At 57.6% G+C, this 22835-nt stretch overlaps 2 protein-coding genes across 2 annotated transcripts in view; one reads left to right on the forward strand and one right to left on the reverse strand.

Annotated features, from left to right (window-relative positions):
- The first annotated feature begins 3536 nt into the window (after positions 1-3536).
- Positions 3537-6994, forward strand: SHISA4 (shisa family member 4). The gene is made up of 5 exons (XM_034667030.1): positions 3537-3920; positions 4220-4391; positions 5164-5297; positions 6101-6268; positions 6493-6994. Exons 1-5 carry the CDS (start codon positions 3848-3850, stop codon positions 6537-6539), a joined length of 594 nt encoding a protein of 197 aa, XP_034522921.1. The 5' UTR covers positions 3537-3847; the 3' UTR covers positions 6540-6994.
- Positions 6995-11842: 4848 nt separating this feature from the next.
- Positions 11843-22835, reverse strand: part of LMOD1 (leiomodin 1) — a 38711-nt gene continuing 27718 nt past the window's right edge. The window contains exons 2-3 of the mRNA XM_011218893.2: positions 13338-14801; positions 11843-12600 (exon numbers count right to left, since the gene is read on the reverse strand). Of these exons, the coding sequence (XP_011217195.2) occupies positions 12574-12600; positions 13338-14801 (1491 nt within the window). The 3' untranslated portion in view covers positions 11843-12573. The remainder of the gene's footprint in view (positions 12601-13337; positions 14802-22835) is intronic.

The raw sequence follows: 22835 nt of genomic DNA on the forward strand, positions 1-22835 counted from the left end.
CCCACTGGTTGGGCTGGGCTCCCGAGGCTAGGCACTGGCTGCCTGGGACTGCTGCTGCTCCCACAGCCCCCCCCCCCGCCCCCCGGCAGACTGTTCATAGATACCACCCAAACCAGCCCAGCTAACCCCTCCTTTCCTGAGGCCCAGGCTGCCCTGGGACTCTGCAAAGCAGCAGAAGCCTGGCACTCTGGGGCAGGTAATCCTGCAAAGGCATTGCCAAAACAGTGCTCCTTCCTACCGGTAGCTGGGCCAGTGGTGAGGCTGATCCCCACTGTCCTTCACCCACCCCCAGAACTCCCCCTCCACCAAAAGGACAAACTTGAGAGTCACGGTCTTTTGTTAGCACTGAGAAAGAATAAAGTGAGACACCAGGAAAGACCCTATGTTGCAAGAGAGATGTTGGTTTATTTGGGGACAGTGGGAGCCAGGAGATCTCGTTCCTTTAGTCCCCAGCTAAGCCGTGAGACCTTGGCCAAGTTTCTGGGGCTCTCCTGGGCCTTGGTCTCCCCAGCTCTGGGTTGCAAGGAAGAATCAGTGTGTCTTTGACACCCTGGAGTGGGTGTAATGAGATTAAATCAATGAGGAAAGGGCTCGGGGGTCCTTGGGAAGAAGGGAATGCGTAATTATCTATCTGCAAGGAGGTGACTGTGCCAGAGGACAACTGGGAGGAGGAGGACTGGAGAAAGCATGGGACTAACCTCGAGGCAAGTAGGGGAGAGGAATGGAGTTCCCCTTATCTCACAATGGCCCAGAATCCCCCAGAGCCAGACTGCTGGGTGGGGCAGGAGCCTCTGGAATGGAGGCTCCAGGGCCGTGGTCCTGGGAGGGCAGGAAGGCCCTGGGAGAGCCCAGGGCTACTCTCAGCTCTGATTTGAAGAGGAGCAAGAGGGGGTGGGGAGGAGCCCTGGGCTGGCCATGCAGCCCAGCAGTGAGATGACTCAGCAGTGCATTCACTCAGGTACCACGACCCCAGGCAAAGCCCAAACTGGGTCACAGGCATGGTCCCAGACCCTCCTCTCTGCCCAGCTTCCACTGCCCTTCCCCACTCTAAATATTCCACTGTCTTCCCACAGAGACTCCTGCTGGGGATAAGGGCTGGGCATCAAAGTTTCCCCAAGTACGTACTCAGTATGCCAAGCCTAGTGGGGAGCATTTTAGACGCGTTACAGGAGAGGCAGGCCATGGACTGCAAGGGCCTGGACTTAGAAGTCACAGAAGACCATCTTCAAATCCCAGCTGGGTAAGCTGGGAAAGTTCATTTCCAACCCCTGTACAATGGGACAAACTCATTTGCAGCATTAGCTGCTAGCGTTACTGTTATCATATTCCAGGCCCCCTGGGGAGAGCCTGCTACTGGCAAAGTTCATATTTTGTCTCATCTGATCACAGATTAATTACTTTCTGCCTCTCCTTTTCCAGGAAAGTGGCTCTGCCCTTCACTGGGGCACGGGAGACTGGCTTGGTGAGGGCAGGAGGCTCCTGTGTATCCTGGGTGGACGAGGTACAATGAAGCCTCTTCAGGCCTAAAGATTTGGACAACCCCCTTCTCAGGCCCCCAGTCCCTCTCCAGTGCTCCCACCCAGCCTCGTCCCACTCCTGTCCAGTTCCATGGCCTCTGTCAGGACTCAGGTCCGTTACTGTGACAGAGCTAGCCTCAGCCCTTCATCTCCAGGCTCGCCCAACCCTGCCAGTTCTCCCTCTGGCCTGTCCCCAGCCCTTCCCCACCCTCTGGCCCAGTCTCAACACTCCTATCCCGTGGACTGAAAAGTTTCCCTAGAATTTTACAGTTAGAAAATCACTGATAGTGTCATGAGAACTCAGTGTCATGGCCAGCTGAAAGCCTCAACCCAGGGCGAGATTTGAGGAGGACCAGTTGGAGAAAAAAGGAAAAAAGCAGGAAAGTAGCTAGAAAAGAATGAGTTTCAGGAAGCATGTGGCTTGGCTTTGTTTGGTATTGTTTTGTTTTACTAGGAAAGACTTGAGATTTCGGTTTTGCTCTGGGGAAAGGAGCTGATAAGACAGGATAAACTAAGGACACTGAAGAGAAGAGATAACATGGAGAGATCAGATGGGGTCTAGAGGACACGTGGGAGAATCAGCCTTGGACAGGAAGAGGGACAACCCCTCCTCTGAACGTCATTGAACCTACAGTAATTACCCCCGCCAAGGGCTGGGTGACAGCAGTGAACACAATGGCTACATGGTCCTGCACTCATGGCCCTTGTGTGCTAGGAAAGAAGACATGGATGGCAAGGGGCACACTGTCTAGAGGGTGGTGAAGTGAGAGACGTCTCTCTTTGTCCCGCTGCTGCTGCATTTGTGACTGGGTCCTGCACGGGTACATAGAATCGCTTGCCCGCATCAGACTACCAGCAACTTCCTGGGGCCGGAGCAAATCCTCCCCTTGCTCCTGCTCTCGGGTTGGGTGTGCTAGTGCCCACAGGGGCTGAGACAGGGCAGCTCCTCTCCTCTTCTGGCCGCCCTTCCCTAACTTTAGATTCTGCAGAACCTTCCCTGCCCTGCCCTGGTTCCCTCGCCTCCGAACACCACAGAGACTCACTGTCCACGCCCTCTGCTGTTGGGGAGGGGATCCACCTGGATTTAGAAGACTTGGGTGTTGCTGTTGTTGCCTCTGCCATTTAGGGGCTGTATTATCTCTGGCAAGTCCTACAATTTCCTTGAGTCCTAGTTTCTCCATCTGTAAAACAGGATTGATGAGAACACCTGTCAATTTCCGGAGCTCACAGAGCTCCAGTGAGGTACATGTCAAAGTGCTTTGTAAAGGACTGCACCATGGCCACAGCTTGAGGCAGGCTTTCGATTTTGTCCCTGGAGTGAGGCAGTTCCTGGTCAAGATAGACCAGGTAGCAGGGGGCACAATCACTGATCGTATAAATTTGTAAGGGGATTAATTGCCCCCCCCCCCCCCGACCGCCCACCAAAAAACAGCCTCCACTGTAATTAACTCTGGCCCTCCCTATGCTTCCCTAGCCAATGCGGTATTTCTGCAGGATTGCTTTGTGAAGAAAGGGGTTTTTGAAGGGCGTCTAGCTGGATGGGCTCCAGGTGGCCCCAGCCTGTCATCCCGACTGATGAGGCCATAGGCTGGTGCATGCCAGCGCTGTCCACTCAGAGGGGGAAGGGGCCATCTCAGGGAGCCAGTGCAGCTGGCAGAGTCCAGGCCTGTGGGCACCGCCGGGGACAAAGCGGCTCTGAGCTGCCTCTCAATGCGTGTCTGTGTTCTGGGAGTGGGGGCGGGGTGCTCTCAGCCTCTTTTCCCTCTTCTCCCTCCTCCCTTCCCCCCGACTCCCCGCAAGACGTCGTGGGCTGGACACTGGGGCAGAGGAGGTCCTGCACAGGGGAAGGTCCGGCCCTGCCCCTCTAGGGTTGGCCCATGTGCCTGGGCACCCGGAGATGGCACCAGGTTCGGGGCTTCTGGGGTCCGGGATACTGATTGGGCCCAGGCAGGGGTTGGGGGCGGGCCCAGGGCAACGCCAGGCCTCCCTGGCCGCGGAGTCCGGCGGCCCGCTGTGGCCACGGTGGCTCCGGCGGGAGGAGCCACCGTGGAGCCGCGGGCGGGGGCGCAGGGCAGTACTGGGCTGGGTGAGGGGTGCCCAGCTCCGGAGCCCGGGCTGGGTGGGCGTCGCCGGTGGGTGGCCCCCTGGGCCGGGCGCGGAGCGTGGGGGGCAGGGTTACCGCGGCCCGGGCCTTAGTCCCGCCCTCGCAGGAGGCGGGAGAGGAAACCGAGCCTGGCGGCGGGCTGGGCCCCGCAGCAGCTCCCGCCGGCCGGCTTCGTCCTGCGCTCCCTGCTCCAGGCGGCCGGGCCCGGCCGCGCCCAAGCCCCGCCATGCGGCCCCCGGGGCTCTGCGGGGCCGCGCCGCTCGCCGCGGCCGCCCTCCTGGTGCTGGGGGCTCCCCTGGGTAAGGGGGTGGGCAGCGAGGCGGCGGGGTGGGCGCGGGGCTCCCCTGGGTGCTGCCGGTCTGCAGGGAGCGGGTGGGGACCCGGCCGGGAGGCTGGGCCATGGGAAGCTGACCCGGGGCGCGGGGTCAGCCCCGGAGGGAGGCCGCGGGGGTTCAGGGGCGGAGCCCCTCAGGGTGGCGACGAGGGGCAGCTCCCGCGTCCCGGGATCTGGCGAGCTGGGAGCCGCGGGGAGCGGGGCTAAGGGCGGACGGAAAGCTGGCCTGGTGGCCATGGGCCGCCCCACCCCACCTGCCCGCAGCGCTGGCCGGCGAGGACTGCCTGTGGTACCTGGACCGGAATGGCTCCTGGCATCCAGGCTTTAACTGCGAGTTCTTCACCTTCTGCTGCGGGACCTGCTACCAGCGGTACTGCTGCAGAGACCTGACCTTGCTCATCACCGAGAGGCAGCAGAAGCACTGCCTGGCCTTCAGGTGGGCTCCTGCCTCCACCCTCCCCCCCTCCATCCTCCTCTCAGGAGGCCTGCCCGGTCCTCCTCCCCTCCTGCCTGTCTCCCTCCTGCCCCTCTCCATGTCCACCTCCACAGCCTTAGCCCAGACCTGGGACTCAGCTTGGTGACAAAACTGTGTGTTCGTGCTGGGGCCTGGAAGGTCCAGGAAAGGCGTATTAACCGTGGTACAGGGTGCAGCTTTGTGAAAGGAGCTCTGGCAAGAAGGCAGGAGACTTGGGTTTGATTCCCAGGTCCACTTCTCCTTGGCCATGTCATGCTGGGGAAGACTCACCCTCTCATGGGTCATTATTTCCTCTTCATAAAATGAGGGGGTTGGCAAAATTAGTGGTATCAAACTTCTTTTTGAAGGGGACTGTGAATATGTAAAAGGTGTAAGGAGACTGCATGATTGGGGGGTTGGAAGAAAAGGGCTCTGGATTATTTTTAAGGTGTTTCAGTGCTAACATGTTCAAAGTCTAATCAATTAAGTTGTAGATGTAGGAGCGATGAAGTGGGGAGCACACTACAAATCCCAGCATGCCTCACACTAGCCAGCCAGGCAGCATGGTCTTCTGGGAAGTGGAGGTCCCCTAAGATCTCCTCCACAGGGACTGGGCAGAGCCCCTCAAGGAACCCCAAATCTCAGCTGGCTGTGGCCCCCTGCTGGCCAGGAGTTGGAGCACAGTTTTATGGTCACCATAATGAGTCCCTCCTATGAGTGTTGGAAGGTGAGGGGACCTGTTCTTTGTCTAAAGTCCCAAGACCATAGCAGGCATCGCCTCGGCCGTGATCCTCTTTGTGGCTGTGGTGGCCACCACCATCTGCTGCTTCCTCTGTTCCTGCTGCTACCTGTACCGCCGGCGCCAGCATCTGCAGAGCCCGTTCGAAGGTATGTGCGTCCCGGGCAAGGTGCATCAGATGGGCCGGGCCAAACGCCATGGTGGGCGCCGGAGAGTTCAAGGACGTGGGAACTGCAGTAGTGTGTGCTTCTGTGCACACACACCGCCAGCCTGTAACCCCAGAAATAAGAACGTGCCAGGGCTGTACGTGAACAGCAGACTGCGTGTACGCGGACATGCGTGCACGTGAATATTCACACGTGCATGGCAGGACGTCTGTCAACAATGGTGTGTGTGCAGTGGGCACGGGCGTGCACGTGACTCATGGAAAGGACACGGGGTGGGGCCCATAGTGGTGGGCATTGACTGCATGTACTCTAGTGTGCACTGGAATGTGCGCCTCAGTGTTGCCATGCGACCGCATATACGCCGAACCCTGATGAGCGTGGGAACGGTGACACTGCACGGGGGATGGGGGTGGGAGGAAAAGGCTGAGGGAGGACCCCCTAAGCGGCAGCTCTGCTAGATTACCAGATACCAGACCCTGAAGCTGCCCTGTCCTTGCCTAAGTGGGACATTGCCCAGGCTGTGTTCTCTGGCTCGTGAGGCCCCTGAAAGCTGCTGAGGGGAGCAAACCTGCTAAACACAGACTGACCCGCTGGGACCACGTGCACAGCTCCCCACTCAACTCTGCCAAGCGGTGTCTGGGAGGCAAAGGCAGCAGGTGGCCAGCCTGGAGCCCGCCAGAGCAGACGGCAGGGCCCAGGGCTGCTTTCCTTGGTTTCCGGGGCTGGAGGAGGAGGCTTTGCCATGGAGGTGGGGTTCTGAATGCTGATCCTTGTCCCCCACCTAGGCCAGGAGATTCCAATGACAGGCATCCCAGTGCAGCCAGTGTACCCATACCCCCAGGACCCCAAAGCTGGCCCCGCACCCCCACAGCCTGGCTACATGTACCCTCCTAGTGGTCCTGCTCCCCAGTATCCACTCTACCCGGCTGGGCCCCCTATCTACAACCCTGCAGGTAAGTGAGCGGTCTGGAGCCTCTTGCTCCTGCCCGCCCCCTACCTCTGTGCTCGGACCTCCCCTGCCCCTTTCTCGCCCTGAGTCCCTCTCCCAGACTTCTACCTCAGCTGGAAACATCCAGGCTACCTCTTCCCCATGGATCCTTCACGCCTCTGGAATTGGGGGTCACGTCCCATCCTCCTATGGGACCCCTGACCCTCATCCTGTCTCCTTGGCTTTCAGCTCCTCCCCCCTATATGCCACCACAGCCCTCCTACCCAGGAGCCTGAGGAACCAGCTGTGTCTCTGCTGCCCCTTCAGTGATGCCCCCCTCCTGCATCTGCATCTGGCCCTGGGGGTGGGCAGGGGTCCTCTACTCACCAGGCCCCAGACCAGGCCGAGCCCTGAGTCCTACTGGTGATGGAGCCCCAGGGAGGTAGACCAGGAGCTGAGCTGGAACTTGGCCGTGAATGAGGGGTGGGCGGGGAGGGCTTGGGATCAGTGGACTATTTTTACCTGGGATAAGAGAAGGACCTGAAAGCCTGGGTCAAAGCCCCTGCTTTCTCAGAGTCCCTCTACTTCCAAGATCCCAGCCAGGAACGCTGGGGCCCGCCCTGTTTGCTCACTGTGGGCTGGGGCGGGGCAGGGAGTGGGCTCCATCAGCAGTGGGCAGAAGCCCTGTTCCTGGCCTGGAGCCCCACTGGCCAGGGCTCCAACCTCCTGGATTAAAGCTGTAAAGCTGTAACTCATGTCGGTTGCCTCATTGGGCCCATCCACACCTTCCAGGAGTTCTGCCTTCAGCTGGGCCCTGAGTGCCGCCAGTGCCACATCCTTCAAGCAGGGAAGGCGGGCGCCAGGGCTGGAGCCCAGCGCCACCCTCACCTGCCTCTGCAAGCAGCCCCGCCCGAGGCCAAGGGCCGTGTGAGCTGGTTCCCAGAGCCAGTGATGTGGATTTTGTCACAGCCGGGAAGAGGGTGCTCGTTTGCATTACAGAGATTCCCCACTAGGGGTCAGGCCCCTGTGACATAGAAGGCACTGCACCTTGCACGAAGGTACCTTTCCCTTTTCAGGGACACTTAGCTTCAGTGTACGTCCCGACACTGGCTGACCTTGGTGTCTCTGAACCCAGTTTTCTCAGCTATCCCATGGAGATAATGCCTCAGGGCTCTCATGAGGGTGAAATACATACATGAAATGGTGACCCCTGTCTGTCCTTCCTGATCAGAGAGGTTCTAGGAGCCAAGTGGAGAGAGTGGGCCACCCAAGAGGTTGGTGCAGTGTGTTCCTGTCAGCTGCCTTGGATCATGAGGGGACTGTAAGGCATTAGACCCCCACTGAGCCAGGCAGACACCCCCACCTTTGAAGATGCCTCTGCACCAAGCTCTACCCTCATCCCTTGCCCTGTTCCCGGAGGACCTGGGTCCTTGTGCTCTCAGGACGTGTCTGGGGACAGATCTAGGGAAAGAAGTTTTATAGTTTTTAATCCAAGTGGGAAAAGTGTCAACCAGGCTTGGCAACACCACCAACAACCAACGTTCTCCTTTCCCAACACCTTTATGCTAAGCCCCTCTTTCCCTCACCGAATGTCCTCCAGCCCTGCAGCCTTGTCTTCCAGCTCTTCCAGCTGGGTTCTGCATGTGGCCACTCTGCTAACCATGCCCTCTGGGACCCATATAATGTCAGGGAGGCTCTCGTCACACAGGCTGGAGGTGGGGAGCTCCTAGGCCAGGGTCAGAAACAACTAGAGGCAGAACCAGTGACAACGATGGGCAGAGCCTCCGTCCATGGATTCATAGCTTCCTCGCTTCCTACTGAAATTTTCAGGGGGCCCAAGAGCCTGCCCCTGGACATGACCAGACTGAGAGGGAAAGCTAATTGCTGGGGGCGGGGAGGGGAACAGAGCTGGGGCCACAGCCGCAAATCCACCTTCTTTCTGAGGGTGGGGGGCAAGAGGTAGGAGCTGGGGTCACAGAGTGTCCTGGCTTCCCGCCTGCAAATTCAGCCTTCAGTCACACTTTAGGGGAGAGGGTCACCAGCTCATCTCAAGGTTTGGAACCCAGTAAGCCTCTCTCCCTGTCTCTCTCCCTCTCTCTGTCTCTCTCCTGAAGCTGAGAGGTGGAGGAGATTGGCAGGTTAAGGTTTCTGAGTTTCCCTAAGGAAAGAGGTGTAAATGAATGCATCGCCATGCCCGGCTGAATTAATTATCCTTAAATCCACAATCTGGGGCCAATTAAAAATCCGCATTGTTGGCTGGGGTGGAAGGCAGGTTTCTCCCAGTCATAGCTGTCTCCCAGAAGGTGGAGTCTCCCCTCCCCAACATTTCCAGTCAATTAACTTTGCAAAGCACTGAGAATTCTAAGGAAGAGGGGAGAACTACGACACAGTGGGGCTTTCACATGCCCCGAGCAGAGAGGAGGCCTCACATCCTCTAGCTCTGTAAATAGGGCAACCCCCCGAATCTCTCCCAAAGCTCTCCGTCTATGACCCCATCTCCTCTGCTTCCCACCAGGGGAAGAGGGCCAGCAGGAGCACAGAGCTGTAGCTGCCCCTCCCCATCTTCTTGTTCATCAGCTAGCACCCCCGACAACCAGGCAGGCACCCTACAAGGGGAGGGAGATACAGGGTGGGAGGAGCAGAGAGCTTAGAGGATTTACACTGCAGTGGTGTAAGTGGGGTCCTGCTGAGTTGCGAGGGCACACAGAGGACCCTAAGGGGGAGGTCTGGGAGGCACAGGGTGAGAGGAGAACTCCACACAAAAGCACACCTCTTTCTGGGGTCCCTACTAAGGCGGCGGGGGGGAGGCTGAGCTCAGAGGGGGAAGGCAGGGGTTCAGATGCTGGGAGAGAGCTGGGGCAGAGGAGAATGGGAATACAATGAGGGCCCCAAGAAAGGAAGGGGAGCACTGGGGGGGGAGAGGAATAGAACGGAGGCAGCTGGGACAGCGGACACTTCAGGCAAGGAGTGAGGGACAGTAGGTGGGATAAAGGAAGAGGAGTTAGGGGCCTGGAGAAGGTGCACTGGCCATGCAGAGCAGGTGGAGCGTGGGGCAGAGGCATGGGAGTGGGGCGTTCACCAGGCCCGGACTCCCAGGCCACAGCCTGGCCCCCACACCACAGGTGGCATACGTGCTAGCTGGGCCCCAGTCTTGCGTCCAGCCTTCAGAGGGGTGGGGAGCTGCATGGCCGCACATGGCACAACAGGCTTGGTGATCTTGGTGGTCCAGAAGCCATACCCAGTGGGTGACCCGCGTCCAGATCTTAGGCTTCTTAAAGAAGGGCCGCGTGGGTGGCCATAGTCCCAACTCACAGCACCTGCCACTGAGCCCCTCGCTCACTGGTCTTTGCTGAGCTCCTGCCATCCGAAGTGGGGCGAGTAGGCGCCCGCCATCCCGCCCACGGCCAGCGCCAGGGCCTCAGTCCTACTAGCCCAGGGTCCCCCAAGCCCTGCAGGGACAGGCCCCGGAGGTGGGAAGCCGGTGCAACAGCGGGCGGCGGCAGGCCCCGCGGCTGCCGGATGCGAAGACGCTCTCCGTTGGGGGAACAGGAGACCCCGGGATGTGGCCCCCAGCCGGGGTATGGCGGCGCCGAGGGCCTGCCGGGCGGGGGTGGGGGTGGACCCCTTGGCCCAGGTCGGCATGATGCGGCCGGCGGCAAGAGAGGTGGTTTGAATATGTATGCATCAACTTGTTCAAGTCATTTGCTGCCTTTGACTCTCATTTTCTTCCCTGTAAAAGGCGGGTGCGGGACGAGGATAGATCCTTTCCGGCTCTTGCACCCTGGGTTTCAGGAAGGGAAACCGGGCAGACGAGCGCCTGCTGAGGCGGATGGGGCAGTGGGCGGCGGTGGGTGCACGACTCCGCAGAAACGCGGTCCACTGAGTGTGGCCGGTTTCCCGCATTCGGCGGATCCGTGAGCACACGCGGCCGATCGATGCCTCGCCCTCCCCCTGCCCCTCCCTTTGCGGCGGAAAGGTGCCCCCCAGACCGGGCGCTGCGTCCCATCTGCCCACCTTCCCTGCCTCCCAGACAGCTCCCGCGCTCCCGTGGCGCCGCGGGATAACCCGGGACGCGGCCTGCCCGCAGGTGGCGCTGCGCTCCCGCATCGGGTTCTAAGGCACCCGAGGAAGGATGACCTCATCAGTCCCGGCATTACACCGCTCAAGAGGACAGTATAAAGTGTGTGTGTGTGTGTGTGTGTGTGTGTGTGTGTGTGTGTGTGTGTGTGTGTCCTGGTGTGTGTGTGTGTGTGTGTGTGTCCTGGTGTGTGTGTGTCTGCGCGCATTACACCACTCAAGAGGACAGTATAAATTGTGTGTGTGTGTGTCTGCACGCACGCGTGTGCGTGTTTAGTCTGGCTATTGGAACCTTAAGATTTGGAGATCCGCCGTTTGGGTTTGGCTAGGCTTTCAGTGTTTTCCAGAGGCAACATCATCAGTCTCATTTCAGTAAGGGGGGGAGGGGGACCTCTCTTCAGAAGTAGTTCTACTGGCAGGAGATCTATTTGTGCTCTCTGTTTATTAGCTGTGTGATCGTGGACCTGCAGGTTAACCTCTCTGGGCTGAACTTTTTCTGCAAAATGGAAACCTCCAGTGTTGAAAGAACACCTGTACCAACCGGCAGCATCTGGCTAAGGCCTGGCAACCACAGACACAGGGTAAATGGAAGGGCTAGTTGCACTTGGCTCCAGCTAACACCCTTTGAAGTCCACGAGGCAGCGGGTGTCGCCCAGCCCTTGTTTCAGTTGTTGGGGTGGACAGGCAAATGGGTAGAGGGGAAGGGGCACAGAGTGTCCCCTGAGATCCAAGCTTTTTGCTCCCACGACTAGCCTGCCTCTGTATTTGGTCAGACCTAGTACAGCACTCCTCCTTCCTCCTTCACCCCAAAGATGGTGAAACTGCTGTGCTCCCTGCTGTTGAGATAAAACCCCGAGACAGAGAAAAGTGCCCGCAACCCAGACCCAAGGTGGCCATCCACAGTGCCAAGGGTGCCAGTGCCTTTAAGTCCATCCAGTCAGGAAGACGCTTTTGACGTGCACCTGATGGAGGGCACGGGGGCACTGCTGGGTCGAGAGAGCAGCCTGCAGCTGGAGCGGGAGGTGACACCCATCCCTGGGCACACTGGGCACCCTGGTGTGGGGGCTGCTCCCCAAATGGTCATTCCCTTCTCTGCCCGCTACGAGATGGCTGCCTTCCTGGGCTTGTGACTGCTGTGAGGAGCTGGCCCCAAGCCCACGGTGAGGAAGAGTCATGGAACGAGCATCCCCTGAACATGCCTAATATAGCCATCCCCGGGCCCTGTGCTCCACTCTGCCCCATCACCCCCAAAAGCGGCTCTGGCTAATGACTCCAGGCAGCAGGAATCACCAGGAGCAGACCCTGGCTAAGGCCTAGTTTCATTGGCCTGGTCAACCCGGTCAGGGGGGAGCCCTCTACCCAGGCCTGAGGCTTTCCCTTGCGCTAGACTTTCTGCAAATCTGCACTTGTCATGTGGTCAACTCGGGATGGCATGGCAGGGAACCTGAGCTTCTAGAGTCTTCCATGGGGCCCAGGGTGAGCATCAGGACCGTCAGTACAGTACAGAGGTGGGGCACAGTCATTCACAACTAAAGGCTTGTATATATTATCAAAATCTTATGGAAAAACAGATACACAGCTATTTATACAACAGCAGGTGGGTGTGAGGGAAATGTCTGCTTTGGCATCAAACCTTCAGGACCGGCTGCCTTCTGTCCTTCTCCTCCCAGCTGGACCCCACTCCGCACTAGGCCAGCTGCCCCTGCCACGTCCTCTGATTAGCCCAGGAGGGGTTTGAGGGTATCCTCAGCCCCTCCTCCTTCTGCCCTTGGGCCCTCATGCCCTTCTCAATCTTCTGCCATTGTCCCACACAGAGGGCCATGGGCCCAGCAGCTTTGCCCCAAGGGCTCCTCAGAGGCCTGAATCCTGGCCCTGGAGGGCAGTGGGGCTGGGCTGGTTATGTGGTCCTGATGGGACATCTTTCCTGGATCACAGGCCTTTTGCAACTTGCCAGCTACTTGGGCCCCAGGCATGCCATCTTCTCAGTGACACGCTAAAAGGACTCTTCTTGTCTGGAAACCTCAGCTCCAGGTATAAAGGACATTTTTGGAGAGCCTCAGAGACAAGAAAAGGAAAAGTGAGAAGAGATAAGGCATCCTTCCTTGCGTGTGGCCAGGCCTCATGCTCTCCCATGGCATAGGGACATCCACAGCAGGTCAGCCAGGAGTGGGGTGGGTGGGGTCTGTGCGGCCCTGGGAGGCAAGGCCGGGGCAGCCTTGGCATCGGCAGACAGTGCCCCCTGGCAGTCTGGTCCTACTGAAGCAGTTTGGGCACCTCCACCTGTAAGGGCAAAGCAGAGACCGTTTAGAGAGAGGAGCTCAGCAAAGGAGCCTCTGGAATTCATCTGGCCTCCCTCACTTCTGGAAACCAGACCCTCCTCCATAGCTCTCTGTGGAATGAGTACATGAGGTATTGACGCAGATGAAAACTTTTTCCTTGTCTGTAAAGACTGGATGTCATCAAATGACCACTAACATTACAATTGAGGTTGTCCTTTATCTCATGGTGTCTAGCCCCAGACGATGTTGTGGGGCGAGGGTTAGCTGCCACCACGCAGTCCGATGGGCACTGATTAGACACAGGGGAGACTCTTCTGAGGCCTGAACTCCCAAAGACCTCTGGGATACACGGATCAATAGGATTTGGCTGGTCCTGAGAGGGAATTCATAAAAGGGAGCTCGTTTTTGCTTTGGGAGTGGGGGAGAGAAGCCTCGATGGCAGGGCCAGGGGCGGAGTTACTAGGAAGAGATTGTGTCTCCATTTCTGGGAGACACCGGTTTCGCTGCTGGGCGGCGAAGCGAAAGGCAGGGCGTGAGAGGCTAAAGGAAGCTCCTCACAGGAAGGCGAGAGACCCCCTCGAACGGAGGCAGGGGGATGGCTGAGATGGCCGGCGGCGCCATACGGGCGCTGCGGCCTGTCCACAGCTTGCAGCCTGCCACAGGCCGCTGTGCCCACGTCCCCCCGCCAGGCCGGCCCTCTCCTGCAGCCCTGCAGGCCCCGGGCCTGCCACTACTTAACTTCTTGAGCTGCTTGAGGTTGCTGGAGCGAATGGCGGCCAGTAGCTGGTCGCGGGAGTTCTTCTCCTGGACGGGGAGGACTTTGTCCCCCATCCTCCTCTGTGTGGCTGGTGACAAGGAGTTCTTCAGGTTCTCCATGATCAGGGGCGGAGCCAAGGGAGGTGGAGGTGGAGGCGGGGCGGCCGGAGCGCCCCCTTTCTTGGGTGAGTTCTTGGGCGAGGCCTTTGGAGATGGCTGGGGGGAGGCTTTGGGGGAGCCCTTGGCCAGGGCCCCGGGCTTGGGCACCTCCAGCAGATCCTTCTTCTCGCCGCTGGCCTCCTGGGCCTGCCGTTGCTCCTGGAGCCGCTTTTGTCGCTGTTTGTCCATATTGCGGCTGAGCAGGTTGGTGACCGTCATCCGGGGCCCAGCCAGCTCGAAATGGTAGCCGAGCTTGAGCAGGGTGGAGTTCTCCTTGAGCAGCTTGGCGATCTCCATCTCCGTCTTGCCGCCGCAGATGTGCCGCTGGTTGTGGAAGCGGAGCTCCGTCAGCGTGTTGTTCTGGAGGAGGGCCCGGAAGATGGCCAGGATGCCTTTGCCCGTGATGTGGTTCGAGTCCAGGTTCAGGCTGGTGATGGTCTTGTTGGCCTTGAGCATGATGGCGATGGCGAAGGCCACGTGGTCGTCAGCGCGCGTGTTGGCCAGGGCAAACACCTTGACCACCGTGTTGAACTCCAGAGCCTCGGTGAACCGGACCAAGATCTCATTTGTGATACAGTCTGAGTTGTTGACGTTCACCTCGGTCATCTCTGGGTCATTGTTCTTCACTCTCTCCAGAGGCTCATCAAATATGCTGGGAGCCGCTTCCTCCTCCGCCTTGGCAGGCCCTTCAGAGGGCTTGGTGGGGCAAGCCGCGGCTGGTTTCTCCCGCGCTTGGGTCTTGCTCTCTTCTTTGGGTTCCTTTTCACTTACAGCCTCATCTTTTTTCACTTTCTCTTCCTCCCTTTTGGTGTCCGTCTTCCCACTTCCTCTTTTCATCCGCTCATCCTCTTTCTTGGCATCTGTGCTCCTACTCTCCCCTTTTCCCTTCCCGTCATCCTCTCTCTTGCTTGTCTCCTTCTCCTCTCTCTTCTTGTCCTTGTCTCTGCTCAGCCCTGCACTCCTGTCACTGCCTTTCTTCTCGTCCTCCTTCCTTGGGGCTGCTGTCTTCTCCTCTCCTTTCCCCTCCTTCCCCGCCTCCTTCTTGTCCACAGCAGCCCTGACCCGGCCCTTGTCAATGCCCCTGATCAGCTTCTCCTCCTTGGGCTTCTCTCCGCTTCTGCCATCAGCTTCATCTTTGTCTCTTGAGAAGCTTTTCTTTAAACCACCCCTCTTTGGCTCCCTCCCCAGGTCTGAGTCTCGTCTGGGGCCCAGAGGTTTTTTGCTGGCATCTCTGCCCCTTTCCTCTCCGTTCTTGGCATCTGTCTTGGTCTCCACTTGCTTGCTTTCCTAAGAATTCAGAAAAGAAAAATAAACATGAAGAGCTGGCTACAGAGGGAGAGGAGTGAGTATGGGGACAAGTGTGGGGAGGATTTACATAACTGCTCTGGAGCCTCCAAAGGGCAATGTCCATTGAGAACACCCTAAGAGGGTCTGGAATTCAAGTTGCAGAGAACAGGCTGACGGCAGACTCAAGAAAACCTCAGGGTCGTGAGGGGCCAGCATGAACACCTGAGGACGTTGTGGCAGGTCCTCCCCCAGGGGGTTCTCAGATCCAGAGCTGCCCTTTTCTGTCATGGGTGATTTAGCAGGAATGCCTCCAAGCGGTCTGAGCCATGGTGGAACCCGAGGCAAAAGGAAAAAATCACTAATACTGCTCCTGTCTTTATTTAAAATTTTGAATTTTTGGTTGCCATGGATTTTCTTTTTTTCTTTTTCTTTTTTTTTTTTTTGCATTAAGTTCAATTTTTAAAAATATCAGTTGTCTTGATCACTGAGCTTTTGGGTGCCTCCTTGCATGTTCTAGGCTAGGCAAGTGCCTCACGTGCCTCACCCTAGCACTGGCCCGGCTTCCAAAGGGGAGATAGGTCAAAGGGAAAAAAAGTTGGAGGGACCAACATAGGGCTGCTAACATTTTATTTTACCAATTAAAGTTATTTATAAATCTGATCTACCATCATTCTCTCATTGAAATAGGAAGGAGCTCATGATAAAGAAGTAAGATAGATGTTAACAGAATAAAGGCCATACCCTTTATATCAGGTGTGTGTACCTTTTTGAAGAGCCCACGGTATTGTCCTTATTTTTTTTAGTAAAAACTTTGCTAAGGACCAGCACCTCTCTGGAAGGAGCCCTGGAGGCCACTGAGTGAGCTGATCTCAGGAGGACTCTGCCAGATTCCGGATCTAGGATTCTGGGACTCCGCGTGGACCACACAGACGCAGAGAAACTGTTGGGGAGGCCTGGAAGGGAGGTGGCTGAGATGAGTTAAAGACTTGAATTCTACGTGCAACATGGGCCGTCCTGTACTTCCGTGGGGCCCTGTATCTTCCTCCACGAAGTTGCAGAAAGTCTGAACCTTATTTTGAGAGTACTTGCCTCCCACCCCCCTTCAGAAGAACCAAAGAAGCATCAGGATTGCCTAAGTTAGATATTAAACTGTCCAACTATGTTACATACTCTGGAGCAACTGGGACCTCAAGGAATGTCCTTCCTAAAGGGTTTTTTGTTGTTTTTTTTTTTTAAGAGGAAGAGACTATGGCCTGATTATTAGAAAGGTTTTCTTTCTTTCAAGAGTGCCTGGTTGGTGTGTGGGAGGAGGGGGAGGAGGAGGAGGAAGGAAAAGCAACACTCTGGAAGGAATGGAGAGCTGGTTGGTCCTGTGGAAACAGTTTGTACCTGCATCACAAACACATGCCGTTGGGGACCAGCCCTAGGGCTTATTGAGCAGCAGAAGTCCTTGGCCCCTGTGCTAGAACCACAACAGGCAGCCAAGACGCACAGGGCCTGGTGAGGCAGGGCCGAGGAATGTGCCCCTTCTCTCCTCCTGCCCCATGGGGGCGGTTGCATGGGGTGGGGGTGCTCCCTGGGGCTTTGGTGGTGGAGCACGGGCTGAAGGACACCCTCTCACACTTTCTCTGGCTCCCCGAGAACTGGATTTGACCCTTCAGGTCACCCTTTCAGTGATGGTGACTTTACTTTACCTTGATTTGAAAGGAAGAGGAAACTTGGAGTATGCAAACAGAAGGGAAATGAGGAGATCCAATGGGTCAGCCCCATTAGGACACTCCTAACATCTGCCCACAGCTCAGCCAGGAAATTCCAGCCCACCCCAGCTCAGAGTGGTTTTGTCTTAAATTCCAGACGTGTGGGGAGCGTGGAGGTAAGAGCTGGGTACCACAGCCTCTCCAGCTAGCCCAGCCCAAGCTCCAGAGGTCAGGCCACCAAGGCAGGAACTCCTGCCCTCCCCTTCCAAATGCACGCCCTTGGGATTGCTCAGCACGCACCACCCTGCAGGGCCCAGCGGCCCTCTGCATGGTTCCCATGCCGCCCACAGGCCTCACTCAGAGGGAACCTGGGAAGCCAGAGAGATGATAACCAGCAAGTTCGGGAAAACCTGGTTTCCGGTCTGTCTCACCAGCAGCTGCCAAGTCAGTGTAACCTTCTCCAACCTTGCCTGTTAGGGGCCGAGGCACTCCTCTCCACCCCCCAGCAGCACTCCAGGTGCGCCTGACCACCCCCGCTGCCCCAGAACCTTGCTCAGCAGCTGCCTCCTCTCCCAGTCAAACCTATCCCGCTGCCCCAGAACCTTGCTCAGCAGCTGCCTCCTTTCCCGGTCAAACCCATCCCGCTTTCTGGCTTTCTGACCGGGGCTCCCATTCAGAACTTTCCCCTGCTCTCCCGTCAGGACTCCTTTTCCAACATTTTAACCCTCTCCCTGCCCTGACACCCTAGAGTCTGACCTACCCCCTTGGTCTTCATCCAGGACTACGCCCCACTCCCTCTTAGGGTGCTGTCCCTACACCGGGGGCCTAGTTGGCTTGGATCTGTCATGTGTCTGTTCTTGTGGAGGTGTTCCAGCCCTTTAAAAAGAACCTAATGAAAAACAGGCGGAGTGGGGGAGGGGGAGTTGATTAATCATGGGTTTCCTCCAAATAGCCAGGAATGAGTGGGGCTGGGGCTTGTTGCAGCTCGCACAGCCCTGAGAGCTCAGACGTTGCCTTAAAAGGAGAAGGAGCCCAGCGTCCTCCCAGGGCTGAGATTTCTGGTGAGCGAGCTCCTCGGCACATAGCAGAGCTGCCTCCTTCTTGCTTATCTGAAATGGAGTCCAAGCCAACTTCTTTTGCTTCTAGAACTGGTGGTGCATCCTGGAGACCTCCAGAGGTTCCTTTTGCTTGTCTTCCTGTCTCTAGGCCTCCCTCCACCGTTCATCCCTTATAGCAAGAGGGGTTCAGGTTAGATATAACAAAGAACTTCCATAGAGCAAAGGTCCACAGGCTTCTAGATGAGAGATCTGAGCAGCAATAATTGTTTTTCCCTTTGGGAAAAGCTTCAGGTTAGGGGAAGGCCATAGGGGAGGTTTGGCAATCCTTCATAGAGGCAGGGGGATGGAGAGGATGACCTCTGAAAACCCATAACGACCTGTGAGACTTTGCAGGGATCTAGCAATCAGACTCAGAGGTGAGAAGCAGCTCCCTTCCCCCACCTGCTCCAGGCCTGTGGCCTCATGGCGTTGCTCTGTCTGCCACTTGGGTTAGGATCCCTGTTAAATGCCTGTGACAGGTTTGACACAGCATCGCGTCCCTTACGCTGAGCCTTCAGAGACTACTTCCTCTAGAAGTCTTGTCCGATTGACCAGAGAAGAGAACATTTTACCACCTTCCTTGCCAAAGGGGGAGAGGAAAAGAGTTGTCTGTCTGGAAGTCCCCAGAAAATGCGAACTTGCTGAGGGAAGGCCAGACCCCCTGTGTGTGCTGCCCTCAGCCCTCAGCTTGCTGTGCCTATTAGATCGTGGAAACCACCGCCAGGCCCTCTCTTTCCATGCTGTGACGCCTGGCCTGCGAAGTGAACCTTCCTGCCCGAGGCCGATGCAAGACGAGATGCGCCCAGGGGAAGACTTCTCAGACAGGACACGGAAGTTCTGGGTCTGTCGAGTTCGCTCCAGCCCCTTGCTTACGAGGGGGCAGGGCCCAGGAGGGCAGGGGTGCCTGGCAGTGACTGCACCCCTCACATGGGATCCCACTGCCATGAATCCAGGCACATTTGCTCCATCCCCAAAGCAGGTCCGAGGTGAGGTCAATTCAGATGGTCCCCCGGGGCAGCCTGGTGACACAGACAGCCCTCAGACCTTCTGCCTGAAGGCATCGACAGTGCGTCTGCTCAAGCTCCAGGCTCGGGGCAGGGAACCTGGGGTCTGCAACTCTGCTCTCAGTAGACTGTCTCCCAGGCCTGAGCTGAAGTCCTGAGGGCACGGAGGCCTTAGGGGCTGAGCAGACTAGAAGCAGGCATTTTTAGCTTGACTCTGGACTACAGCCTGCCTCTTGTTTCTCCTGGATCAGGTTATATTTCGTAGGAGAGCGTCAGGGAAATCTGTGGCCTCTCCTAGTCCCGCCAGTGCTTCAGCCCCTCACCGTGTCTCCCTCTTGGTCCTGCACCAGTGCTCCCTACCAGCCCTCAGCGTGCCTCAGAGCACAAGATCATGTTCCCCTGCTTCTCCCATGAAGCTGGCCCTGCAGGGCTCTGGGGCCCTAGCCCCACTCACTCCAGCCACCTGGAGACCTGGTATCAGGCACCACAGCTGCCAGGGTCATCTGTCTGCAGGGAGAGCTGGCTGCAGGCTGGAGCAGGTGCCACAGGTCCCTTACGCAGCCAAGGGCAGGGCAGGAAGCAGGGCCTGGGGCTTGTGGGGACCAAGAAGCTTCCCTCCCTGCAGCCTCCTGCCTCATTCTGCATGGAACGCCAACTCTTTTATTGTTTTCCACCAAGAAGAAAGAGTCTAGATTGTCCTGACAAGAAGTTTCAGAAGGGTCACCTGCCATGTGGGGGAAGCATCATTCCTGGAGTGGGCAGTCCGGCGGAGGGACAGCAAGGCCTGTTTCCCTTGGTGGTCTGTGGGGCAGGAGTCCTCCCCGGGGGCTTAAGCCAGCTCAAGAAACAGAGAGCTTCAGGTTTTCTTTTCTTTTCTTTTCTTTCTTTTCTTTTCTTTTCTTTTCTTTTTTTTTAAGTAGGCTCTATGCCCAATGTTGGAGTGTGAACTCATGACCCCGACGTCTAGAGTCACATGCTCTACCGACTGAGGCAGCCAGGCGCCCCTGATCTTTCTTTTCTTTTTGAAATTGAACTATGATTGACACACGATGTTACATTAGTTTCAGGTGCACACATGGTGATTTGACAATTCTGTACGGTATGCATAGGCTTCAGATCCCCAAACCACTGATATTGCCCCTTAAAAGCTAAGGTTACCTCCAGAGCTGTCAGGAAAGCTGGGGTTGTTCCGAGGGCGTCCTCCCTATGGTGGCAGGGAATTTATTGGCTCTGCAGGAGCTGGCTTGTGTGCAAGTCCCAACTCTGCCCCCGACTGGCTGTGTGATCTTGGGCGGGTTACAGCCCTCCCCTGAACCCGTCATGGAACTGACCAACCCGGAGCCCGTCACTAGGTCTTAAGTGGTTGTAAGGAGACTTCCGCTAAGGTCCGGGGGGTGAGAAGGGCTTGAACCAGAGATGAGCTGCGGGGAAGCCCAGCCTTCCCTGTGAGAAGCGCTTAAGCCTGCAGGCAGGAGGGCTTGCCCACTCCGCCCGAGGCCGAGGCTGGTGCTTAGTAGCTTAGCATTACTTAGAAGGCTGAGGTGAAGCGCTTACCCAGTGGTCCGTGGAGCTGCCTCTCGTACTTCTCCGTGGAAAGTGACATGACCACGTCACAAACCCTGGAAAGCTGCCTGGAGAGCTAGAAGCTGCGAAGGGACCAGGTTGCTGGGGGAGCTCTCCCCCACGCGCTCCCCCCAGTCCCACGGTGACAGAGGCGGGGGTGGAGTGGGGTGGGCACAGGTGTCACCACCACAACAGGGACCACTGGCTCTCGGGTCCTGCAAGCGTTGGGGCCTGTGTGGGGTTGGGGGTTCTCGAGAGCCAGCCCCTCCGAACTCCTCCTGTGACCTGACTCAGTCGTCCACCCTGGCTCCGTTCCCCAGGAGGTAGAGACCCCCATCCTGGGAACAGAGCTCCGCATAAGGCAGCTCAGGAGGCAGGGCGACAAGCTGACAGCAACGTGCGTGGGGCAGACGGTGCTGAGGCCGGGGAGCCTGCTGTTTCGGCGGATAGCATCCCTTCAGGCCAGCCCGAGGCCGCAGCCTCCCTAAAAAGGCCCAGCAGCCCCTTTCTCAACCATTCCCAGACTGCTGTTCCCTGACTCCTGTTCTGGCTGTGGCTCGGGGACAAGGTCTTAGCGTCTCCCAGAAACCCCCTTTTTTGGTGATCCCAGCCCTGACCCTTCTCGGATCATCCCGGGTCTGCTTCCCCTACTTGAGCGCCCCCAGCACAGCGAGACATCGTCCCCGCTGGCGGTTGCAGGATGAGCTCTGAGGAGTCGCCTTCTATTCATCCCTTGTAGCTGTTCAGGGCCCTCTGGGGAAACTGGGACCCCACAGGATGGCTCAAGAAGGAGGAAGGCACTGGGGAATGAGGCCAGAGTAGGGCTTTAACCTCCCCGCCTTGGGTTCACATCTCTGGAAACATAGTTTTTGGGGTGCTCAAGGGCTTATACACAAAGACCCACGTGTATGCTCAGCTCCTGCCTGTACCTGGAGTACACTTTATCCCCTAAGGGGCGCCTGGGTGGCTCAGTCAGTTAAGCATCGGCCTTTGGCTCAGGTCAGGAGCCCAGCATCCTAGGATCCCTCCTTGCTCAGCAGGGAGCCTGCTTCTCCCTCAGCCTGCACTCCCTCTGCTTGTGCTCTCTCTCTCTGACAAATAAATAAGATCCTTAAAACAAAAATCCCCTAAGAAACAGGGGCTCAAAATAAAATTCCTAATTTTGGGGTGGGGGCTGTACCATCTGGTGTAGGGGCTGCAAAACTGTCTTCTCACCACGACTTCTGGAACTCTGACGACTGCACTTCTGGAGGCCTCAGCCCTGGAGCACGGTCGGAGGGAGTGTGACAATGCCCCTCGTGGGGGCCTGCCCATCACAGGTGCCTCTGTACATGCTTGCTGGGATGAGGACAAAGTTCACCAGCCCCAGTAATCTGCTAGGAGAACGTCAGAAGTGGGCAGGTATCAGGCTTGGGGAGAATACCCCCCCAGGTGACCCCGGTAGGGCCCCTCAATGCCAGGGACCAGCAGATGTCTCAGCCCTCTTCTGGTCCCCGCCTGCAGCCCTGTGGGTTGACGGTGTGAGGGCTAATCCACACCTAAGCGACATGGCAAGCCATGTTGGAGGCTTGTGCCCCCTTGTCTCCCAAAAGAATATGGGCCGAAAAGAGCCTCCAACCTGACCAGGGCTCCAGAGGGTTCATCTAGGGCACCTCCCTGGGGGAACGTGTGCACCTGGCGAGCTCTGAGCTGAGAAGCCAAGGCTCATGCAGTCACAGAGCTAAGAAAAGCTGCTCCCCGCAGGCATCCCAGATGCCCCTTGCTACCCTGTCCCCACCCGGCTTGGTCTCTCTCGGACTTGCCCGGGGCTCTCCAGGACCAGCCTGCCAGGAGCGTGTGAATCGAGTCTCGGGGTGGTGGGCAGGCTCCAGACCTCTTGGCGGGGTGTTCACAGCTGGCTGGGCCGAAGGCCTGGGAATGGCACCAAGCTGGCTGGGGAAGGGCAAAGCAAGCTCGGGCTGTCCCTTTACCCAGTGAAGAAGCTACACGCCAACACTGAAGGGGCTCGTTTCATGGTTTGGAGCCCCATATTTCGAAAGGGCATGTTCCCCACGCCTGGCTGCCAGTCCACTGGAGAAGTCAAACGCCATCCTCTTCCCCAAATCCTCAGTCCACAACAGCTTTCTAATGCCTTTCCTCTCCAGCAAAACCATCGCTAAATTAGGAGGGCTTCTCGATGTGCTATTGCTGGCGTGGAGCTAGGAGCTCCTGCAGCCCTGCATTGGCTCCGCAGGGTAGGTACTGCTGTGGTCCCTGGTTCACAGAAGAAGAAACGGAAGCACAAGGTCAGACGGCTGTTACGGGACGGAGCAAGAACTCAGGTTCTAGAGTCTGAGCTTTTCACCTCTCTCTTCCACCGTCGTGCGTGAGTGGGCTGCACGCCAAGCCATTCTTTCACCCAAATGCCTAGTGTGGAGACAGCCCTTCACCCCCCCCCCCGGCCGCCCAGCATTGAAATAAGAATGTTAATAACAATATCCGCGGCCACCCTTCATTTAGCGTTTACAAGGCGGGAGATCCTGTGCTAAGTGCTTTACCGAAGTTGCCCGTCTAATTCACTCCTCTGCACTGCCACCAGAGGAGGGCACGGCTTGGAGAGGTTCCAGCCTCCTGGGGAGGGAGCTCAGAGGAAGGCTGGCCGGTAGGAGCCACAGCCCTCATAATCAGAAAGGT

Source organism: Ailuropoda melanoleuca, chromosome 8 (genome assembly GCF_002007445.2).
Source record: "Ailuropoda melanoleuca isolate Jingjing chromosome 8, ASM200744v2, whole genome shotgun sequence".
Taxonomy (NCBI): domain Eukaryota; kingdom Metazoa; phylum Chordata; class Mammalia; order Carnivora; family Ursidae; genus Ailuropoda; species Ailuropoda melanoleuca.

Excerpts from the sequence above, each read along its gene's own strand:
- SHISA4 (XM_034667030.1), top strand. The coding sequence starts at position 3,848 with ATGCGGCCCCCGGGGCTCTGCGGGGCCGCGCCGCTCGCCGCGGCCGCC. Across the intron at positions 4,392-5,163 it reads AAGCACTGCCTGGCCTTCAG|TCCCAAGACCATAGCAGGCA; the intron begins GTGGGCTCCTGC and ends CTTTGTCTAAAG. Across the intron at positions 6,269-6,492 it reads CCCTATCTACAACCCTGCAG|CTCCTCCCCCCTATATGCCA; the intron begins GTAAGTGAGCGG and ends CTTGGCTTTCAG.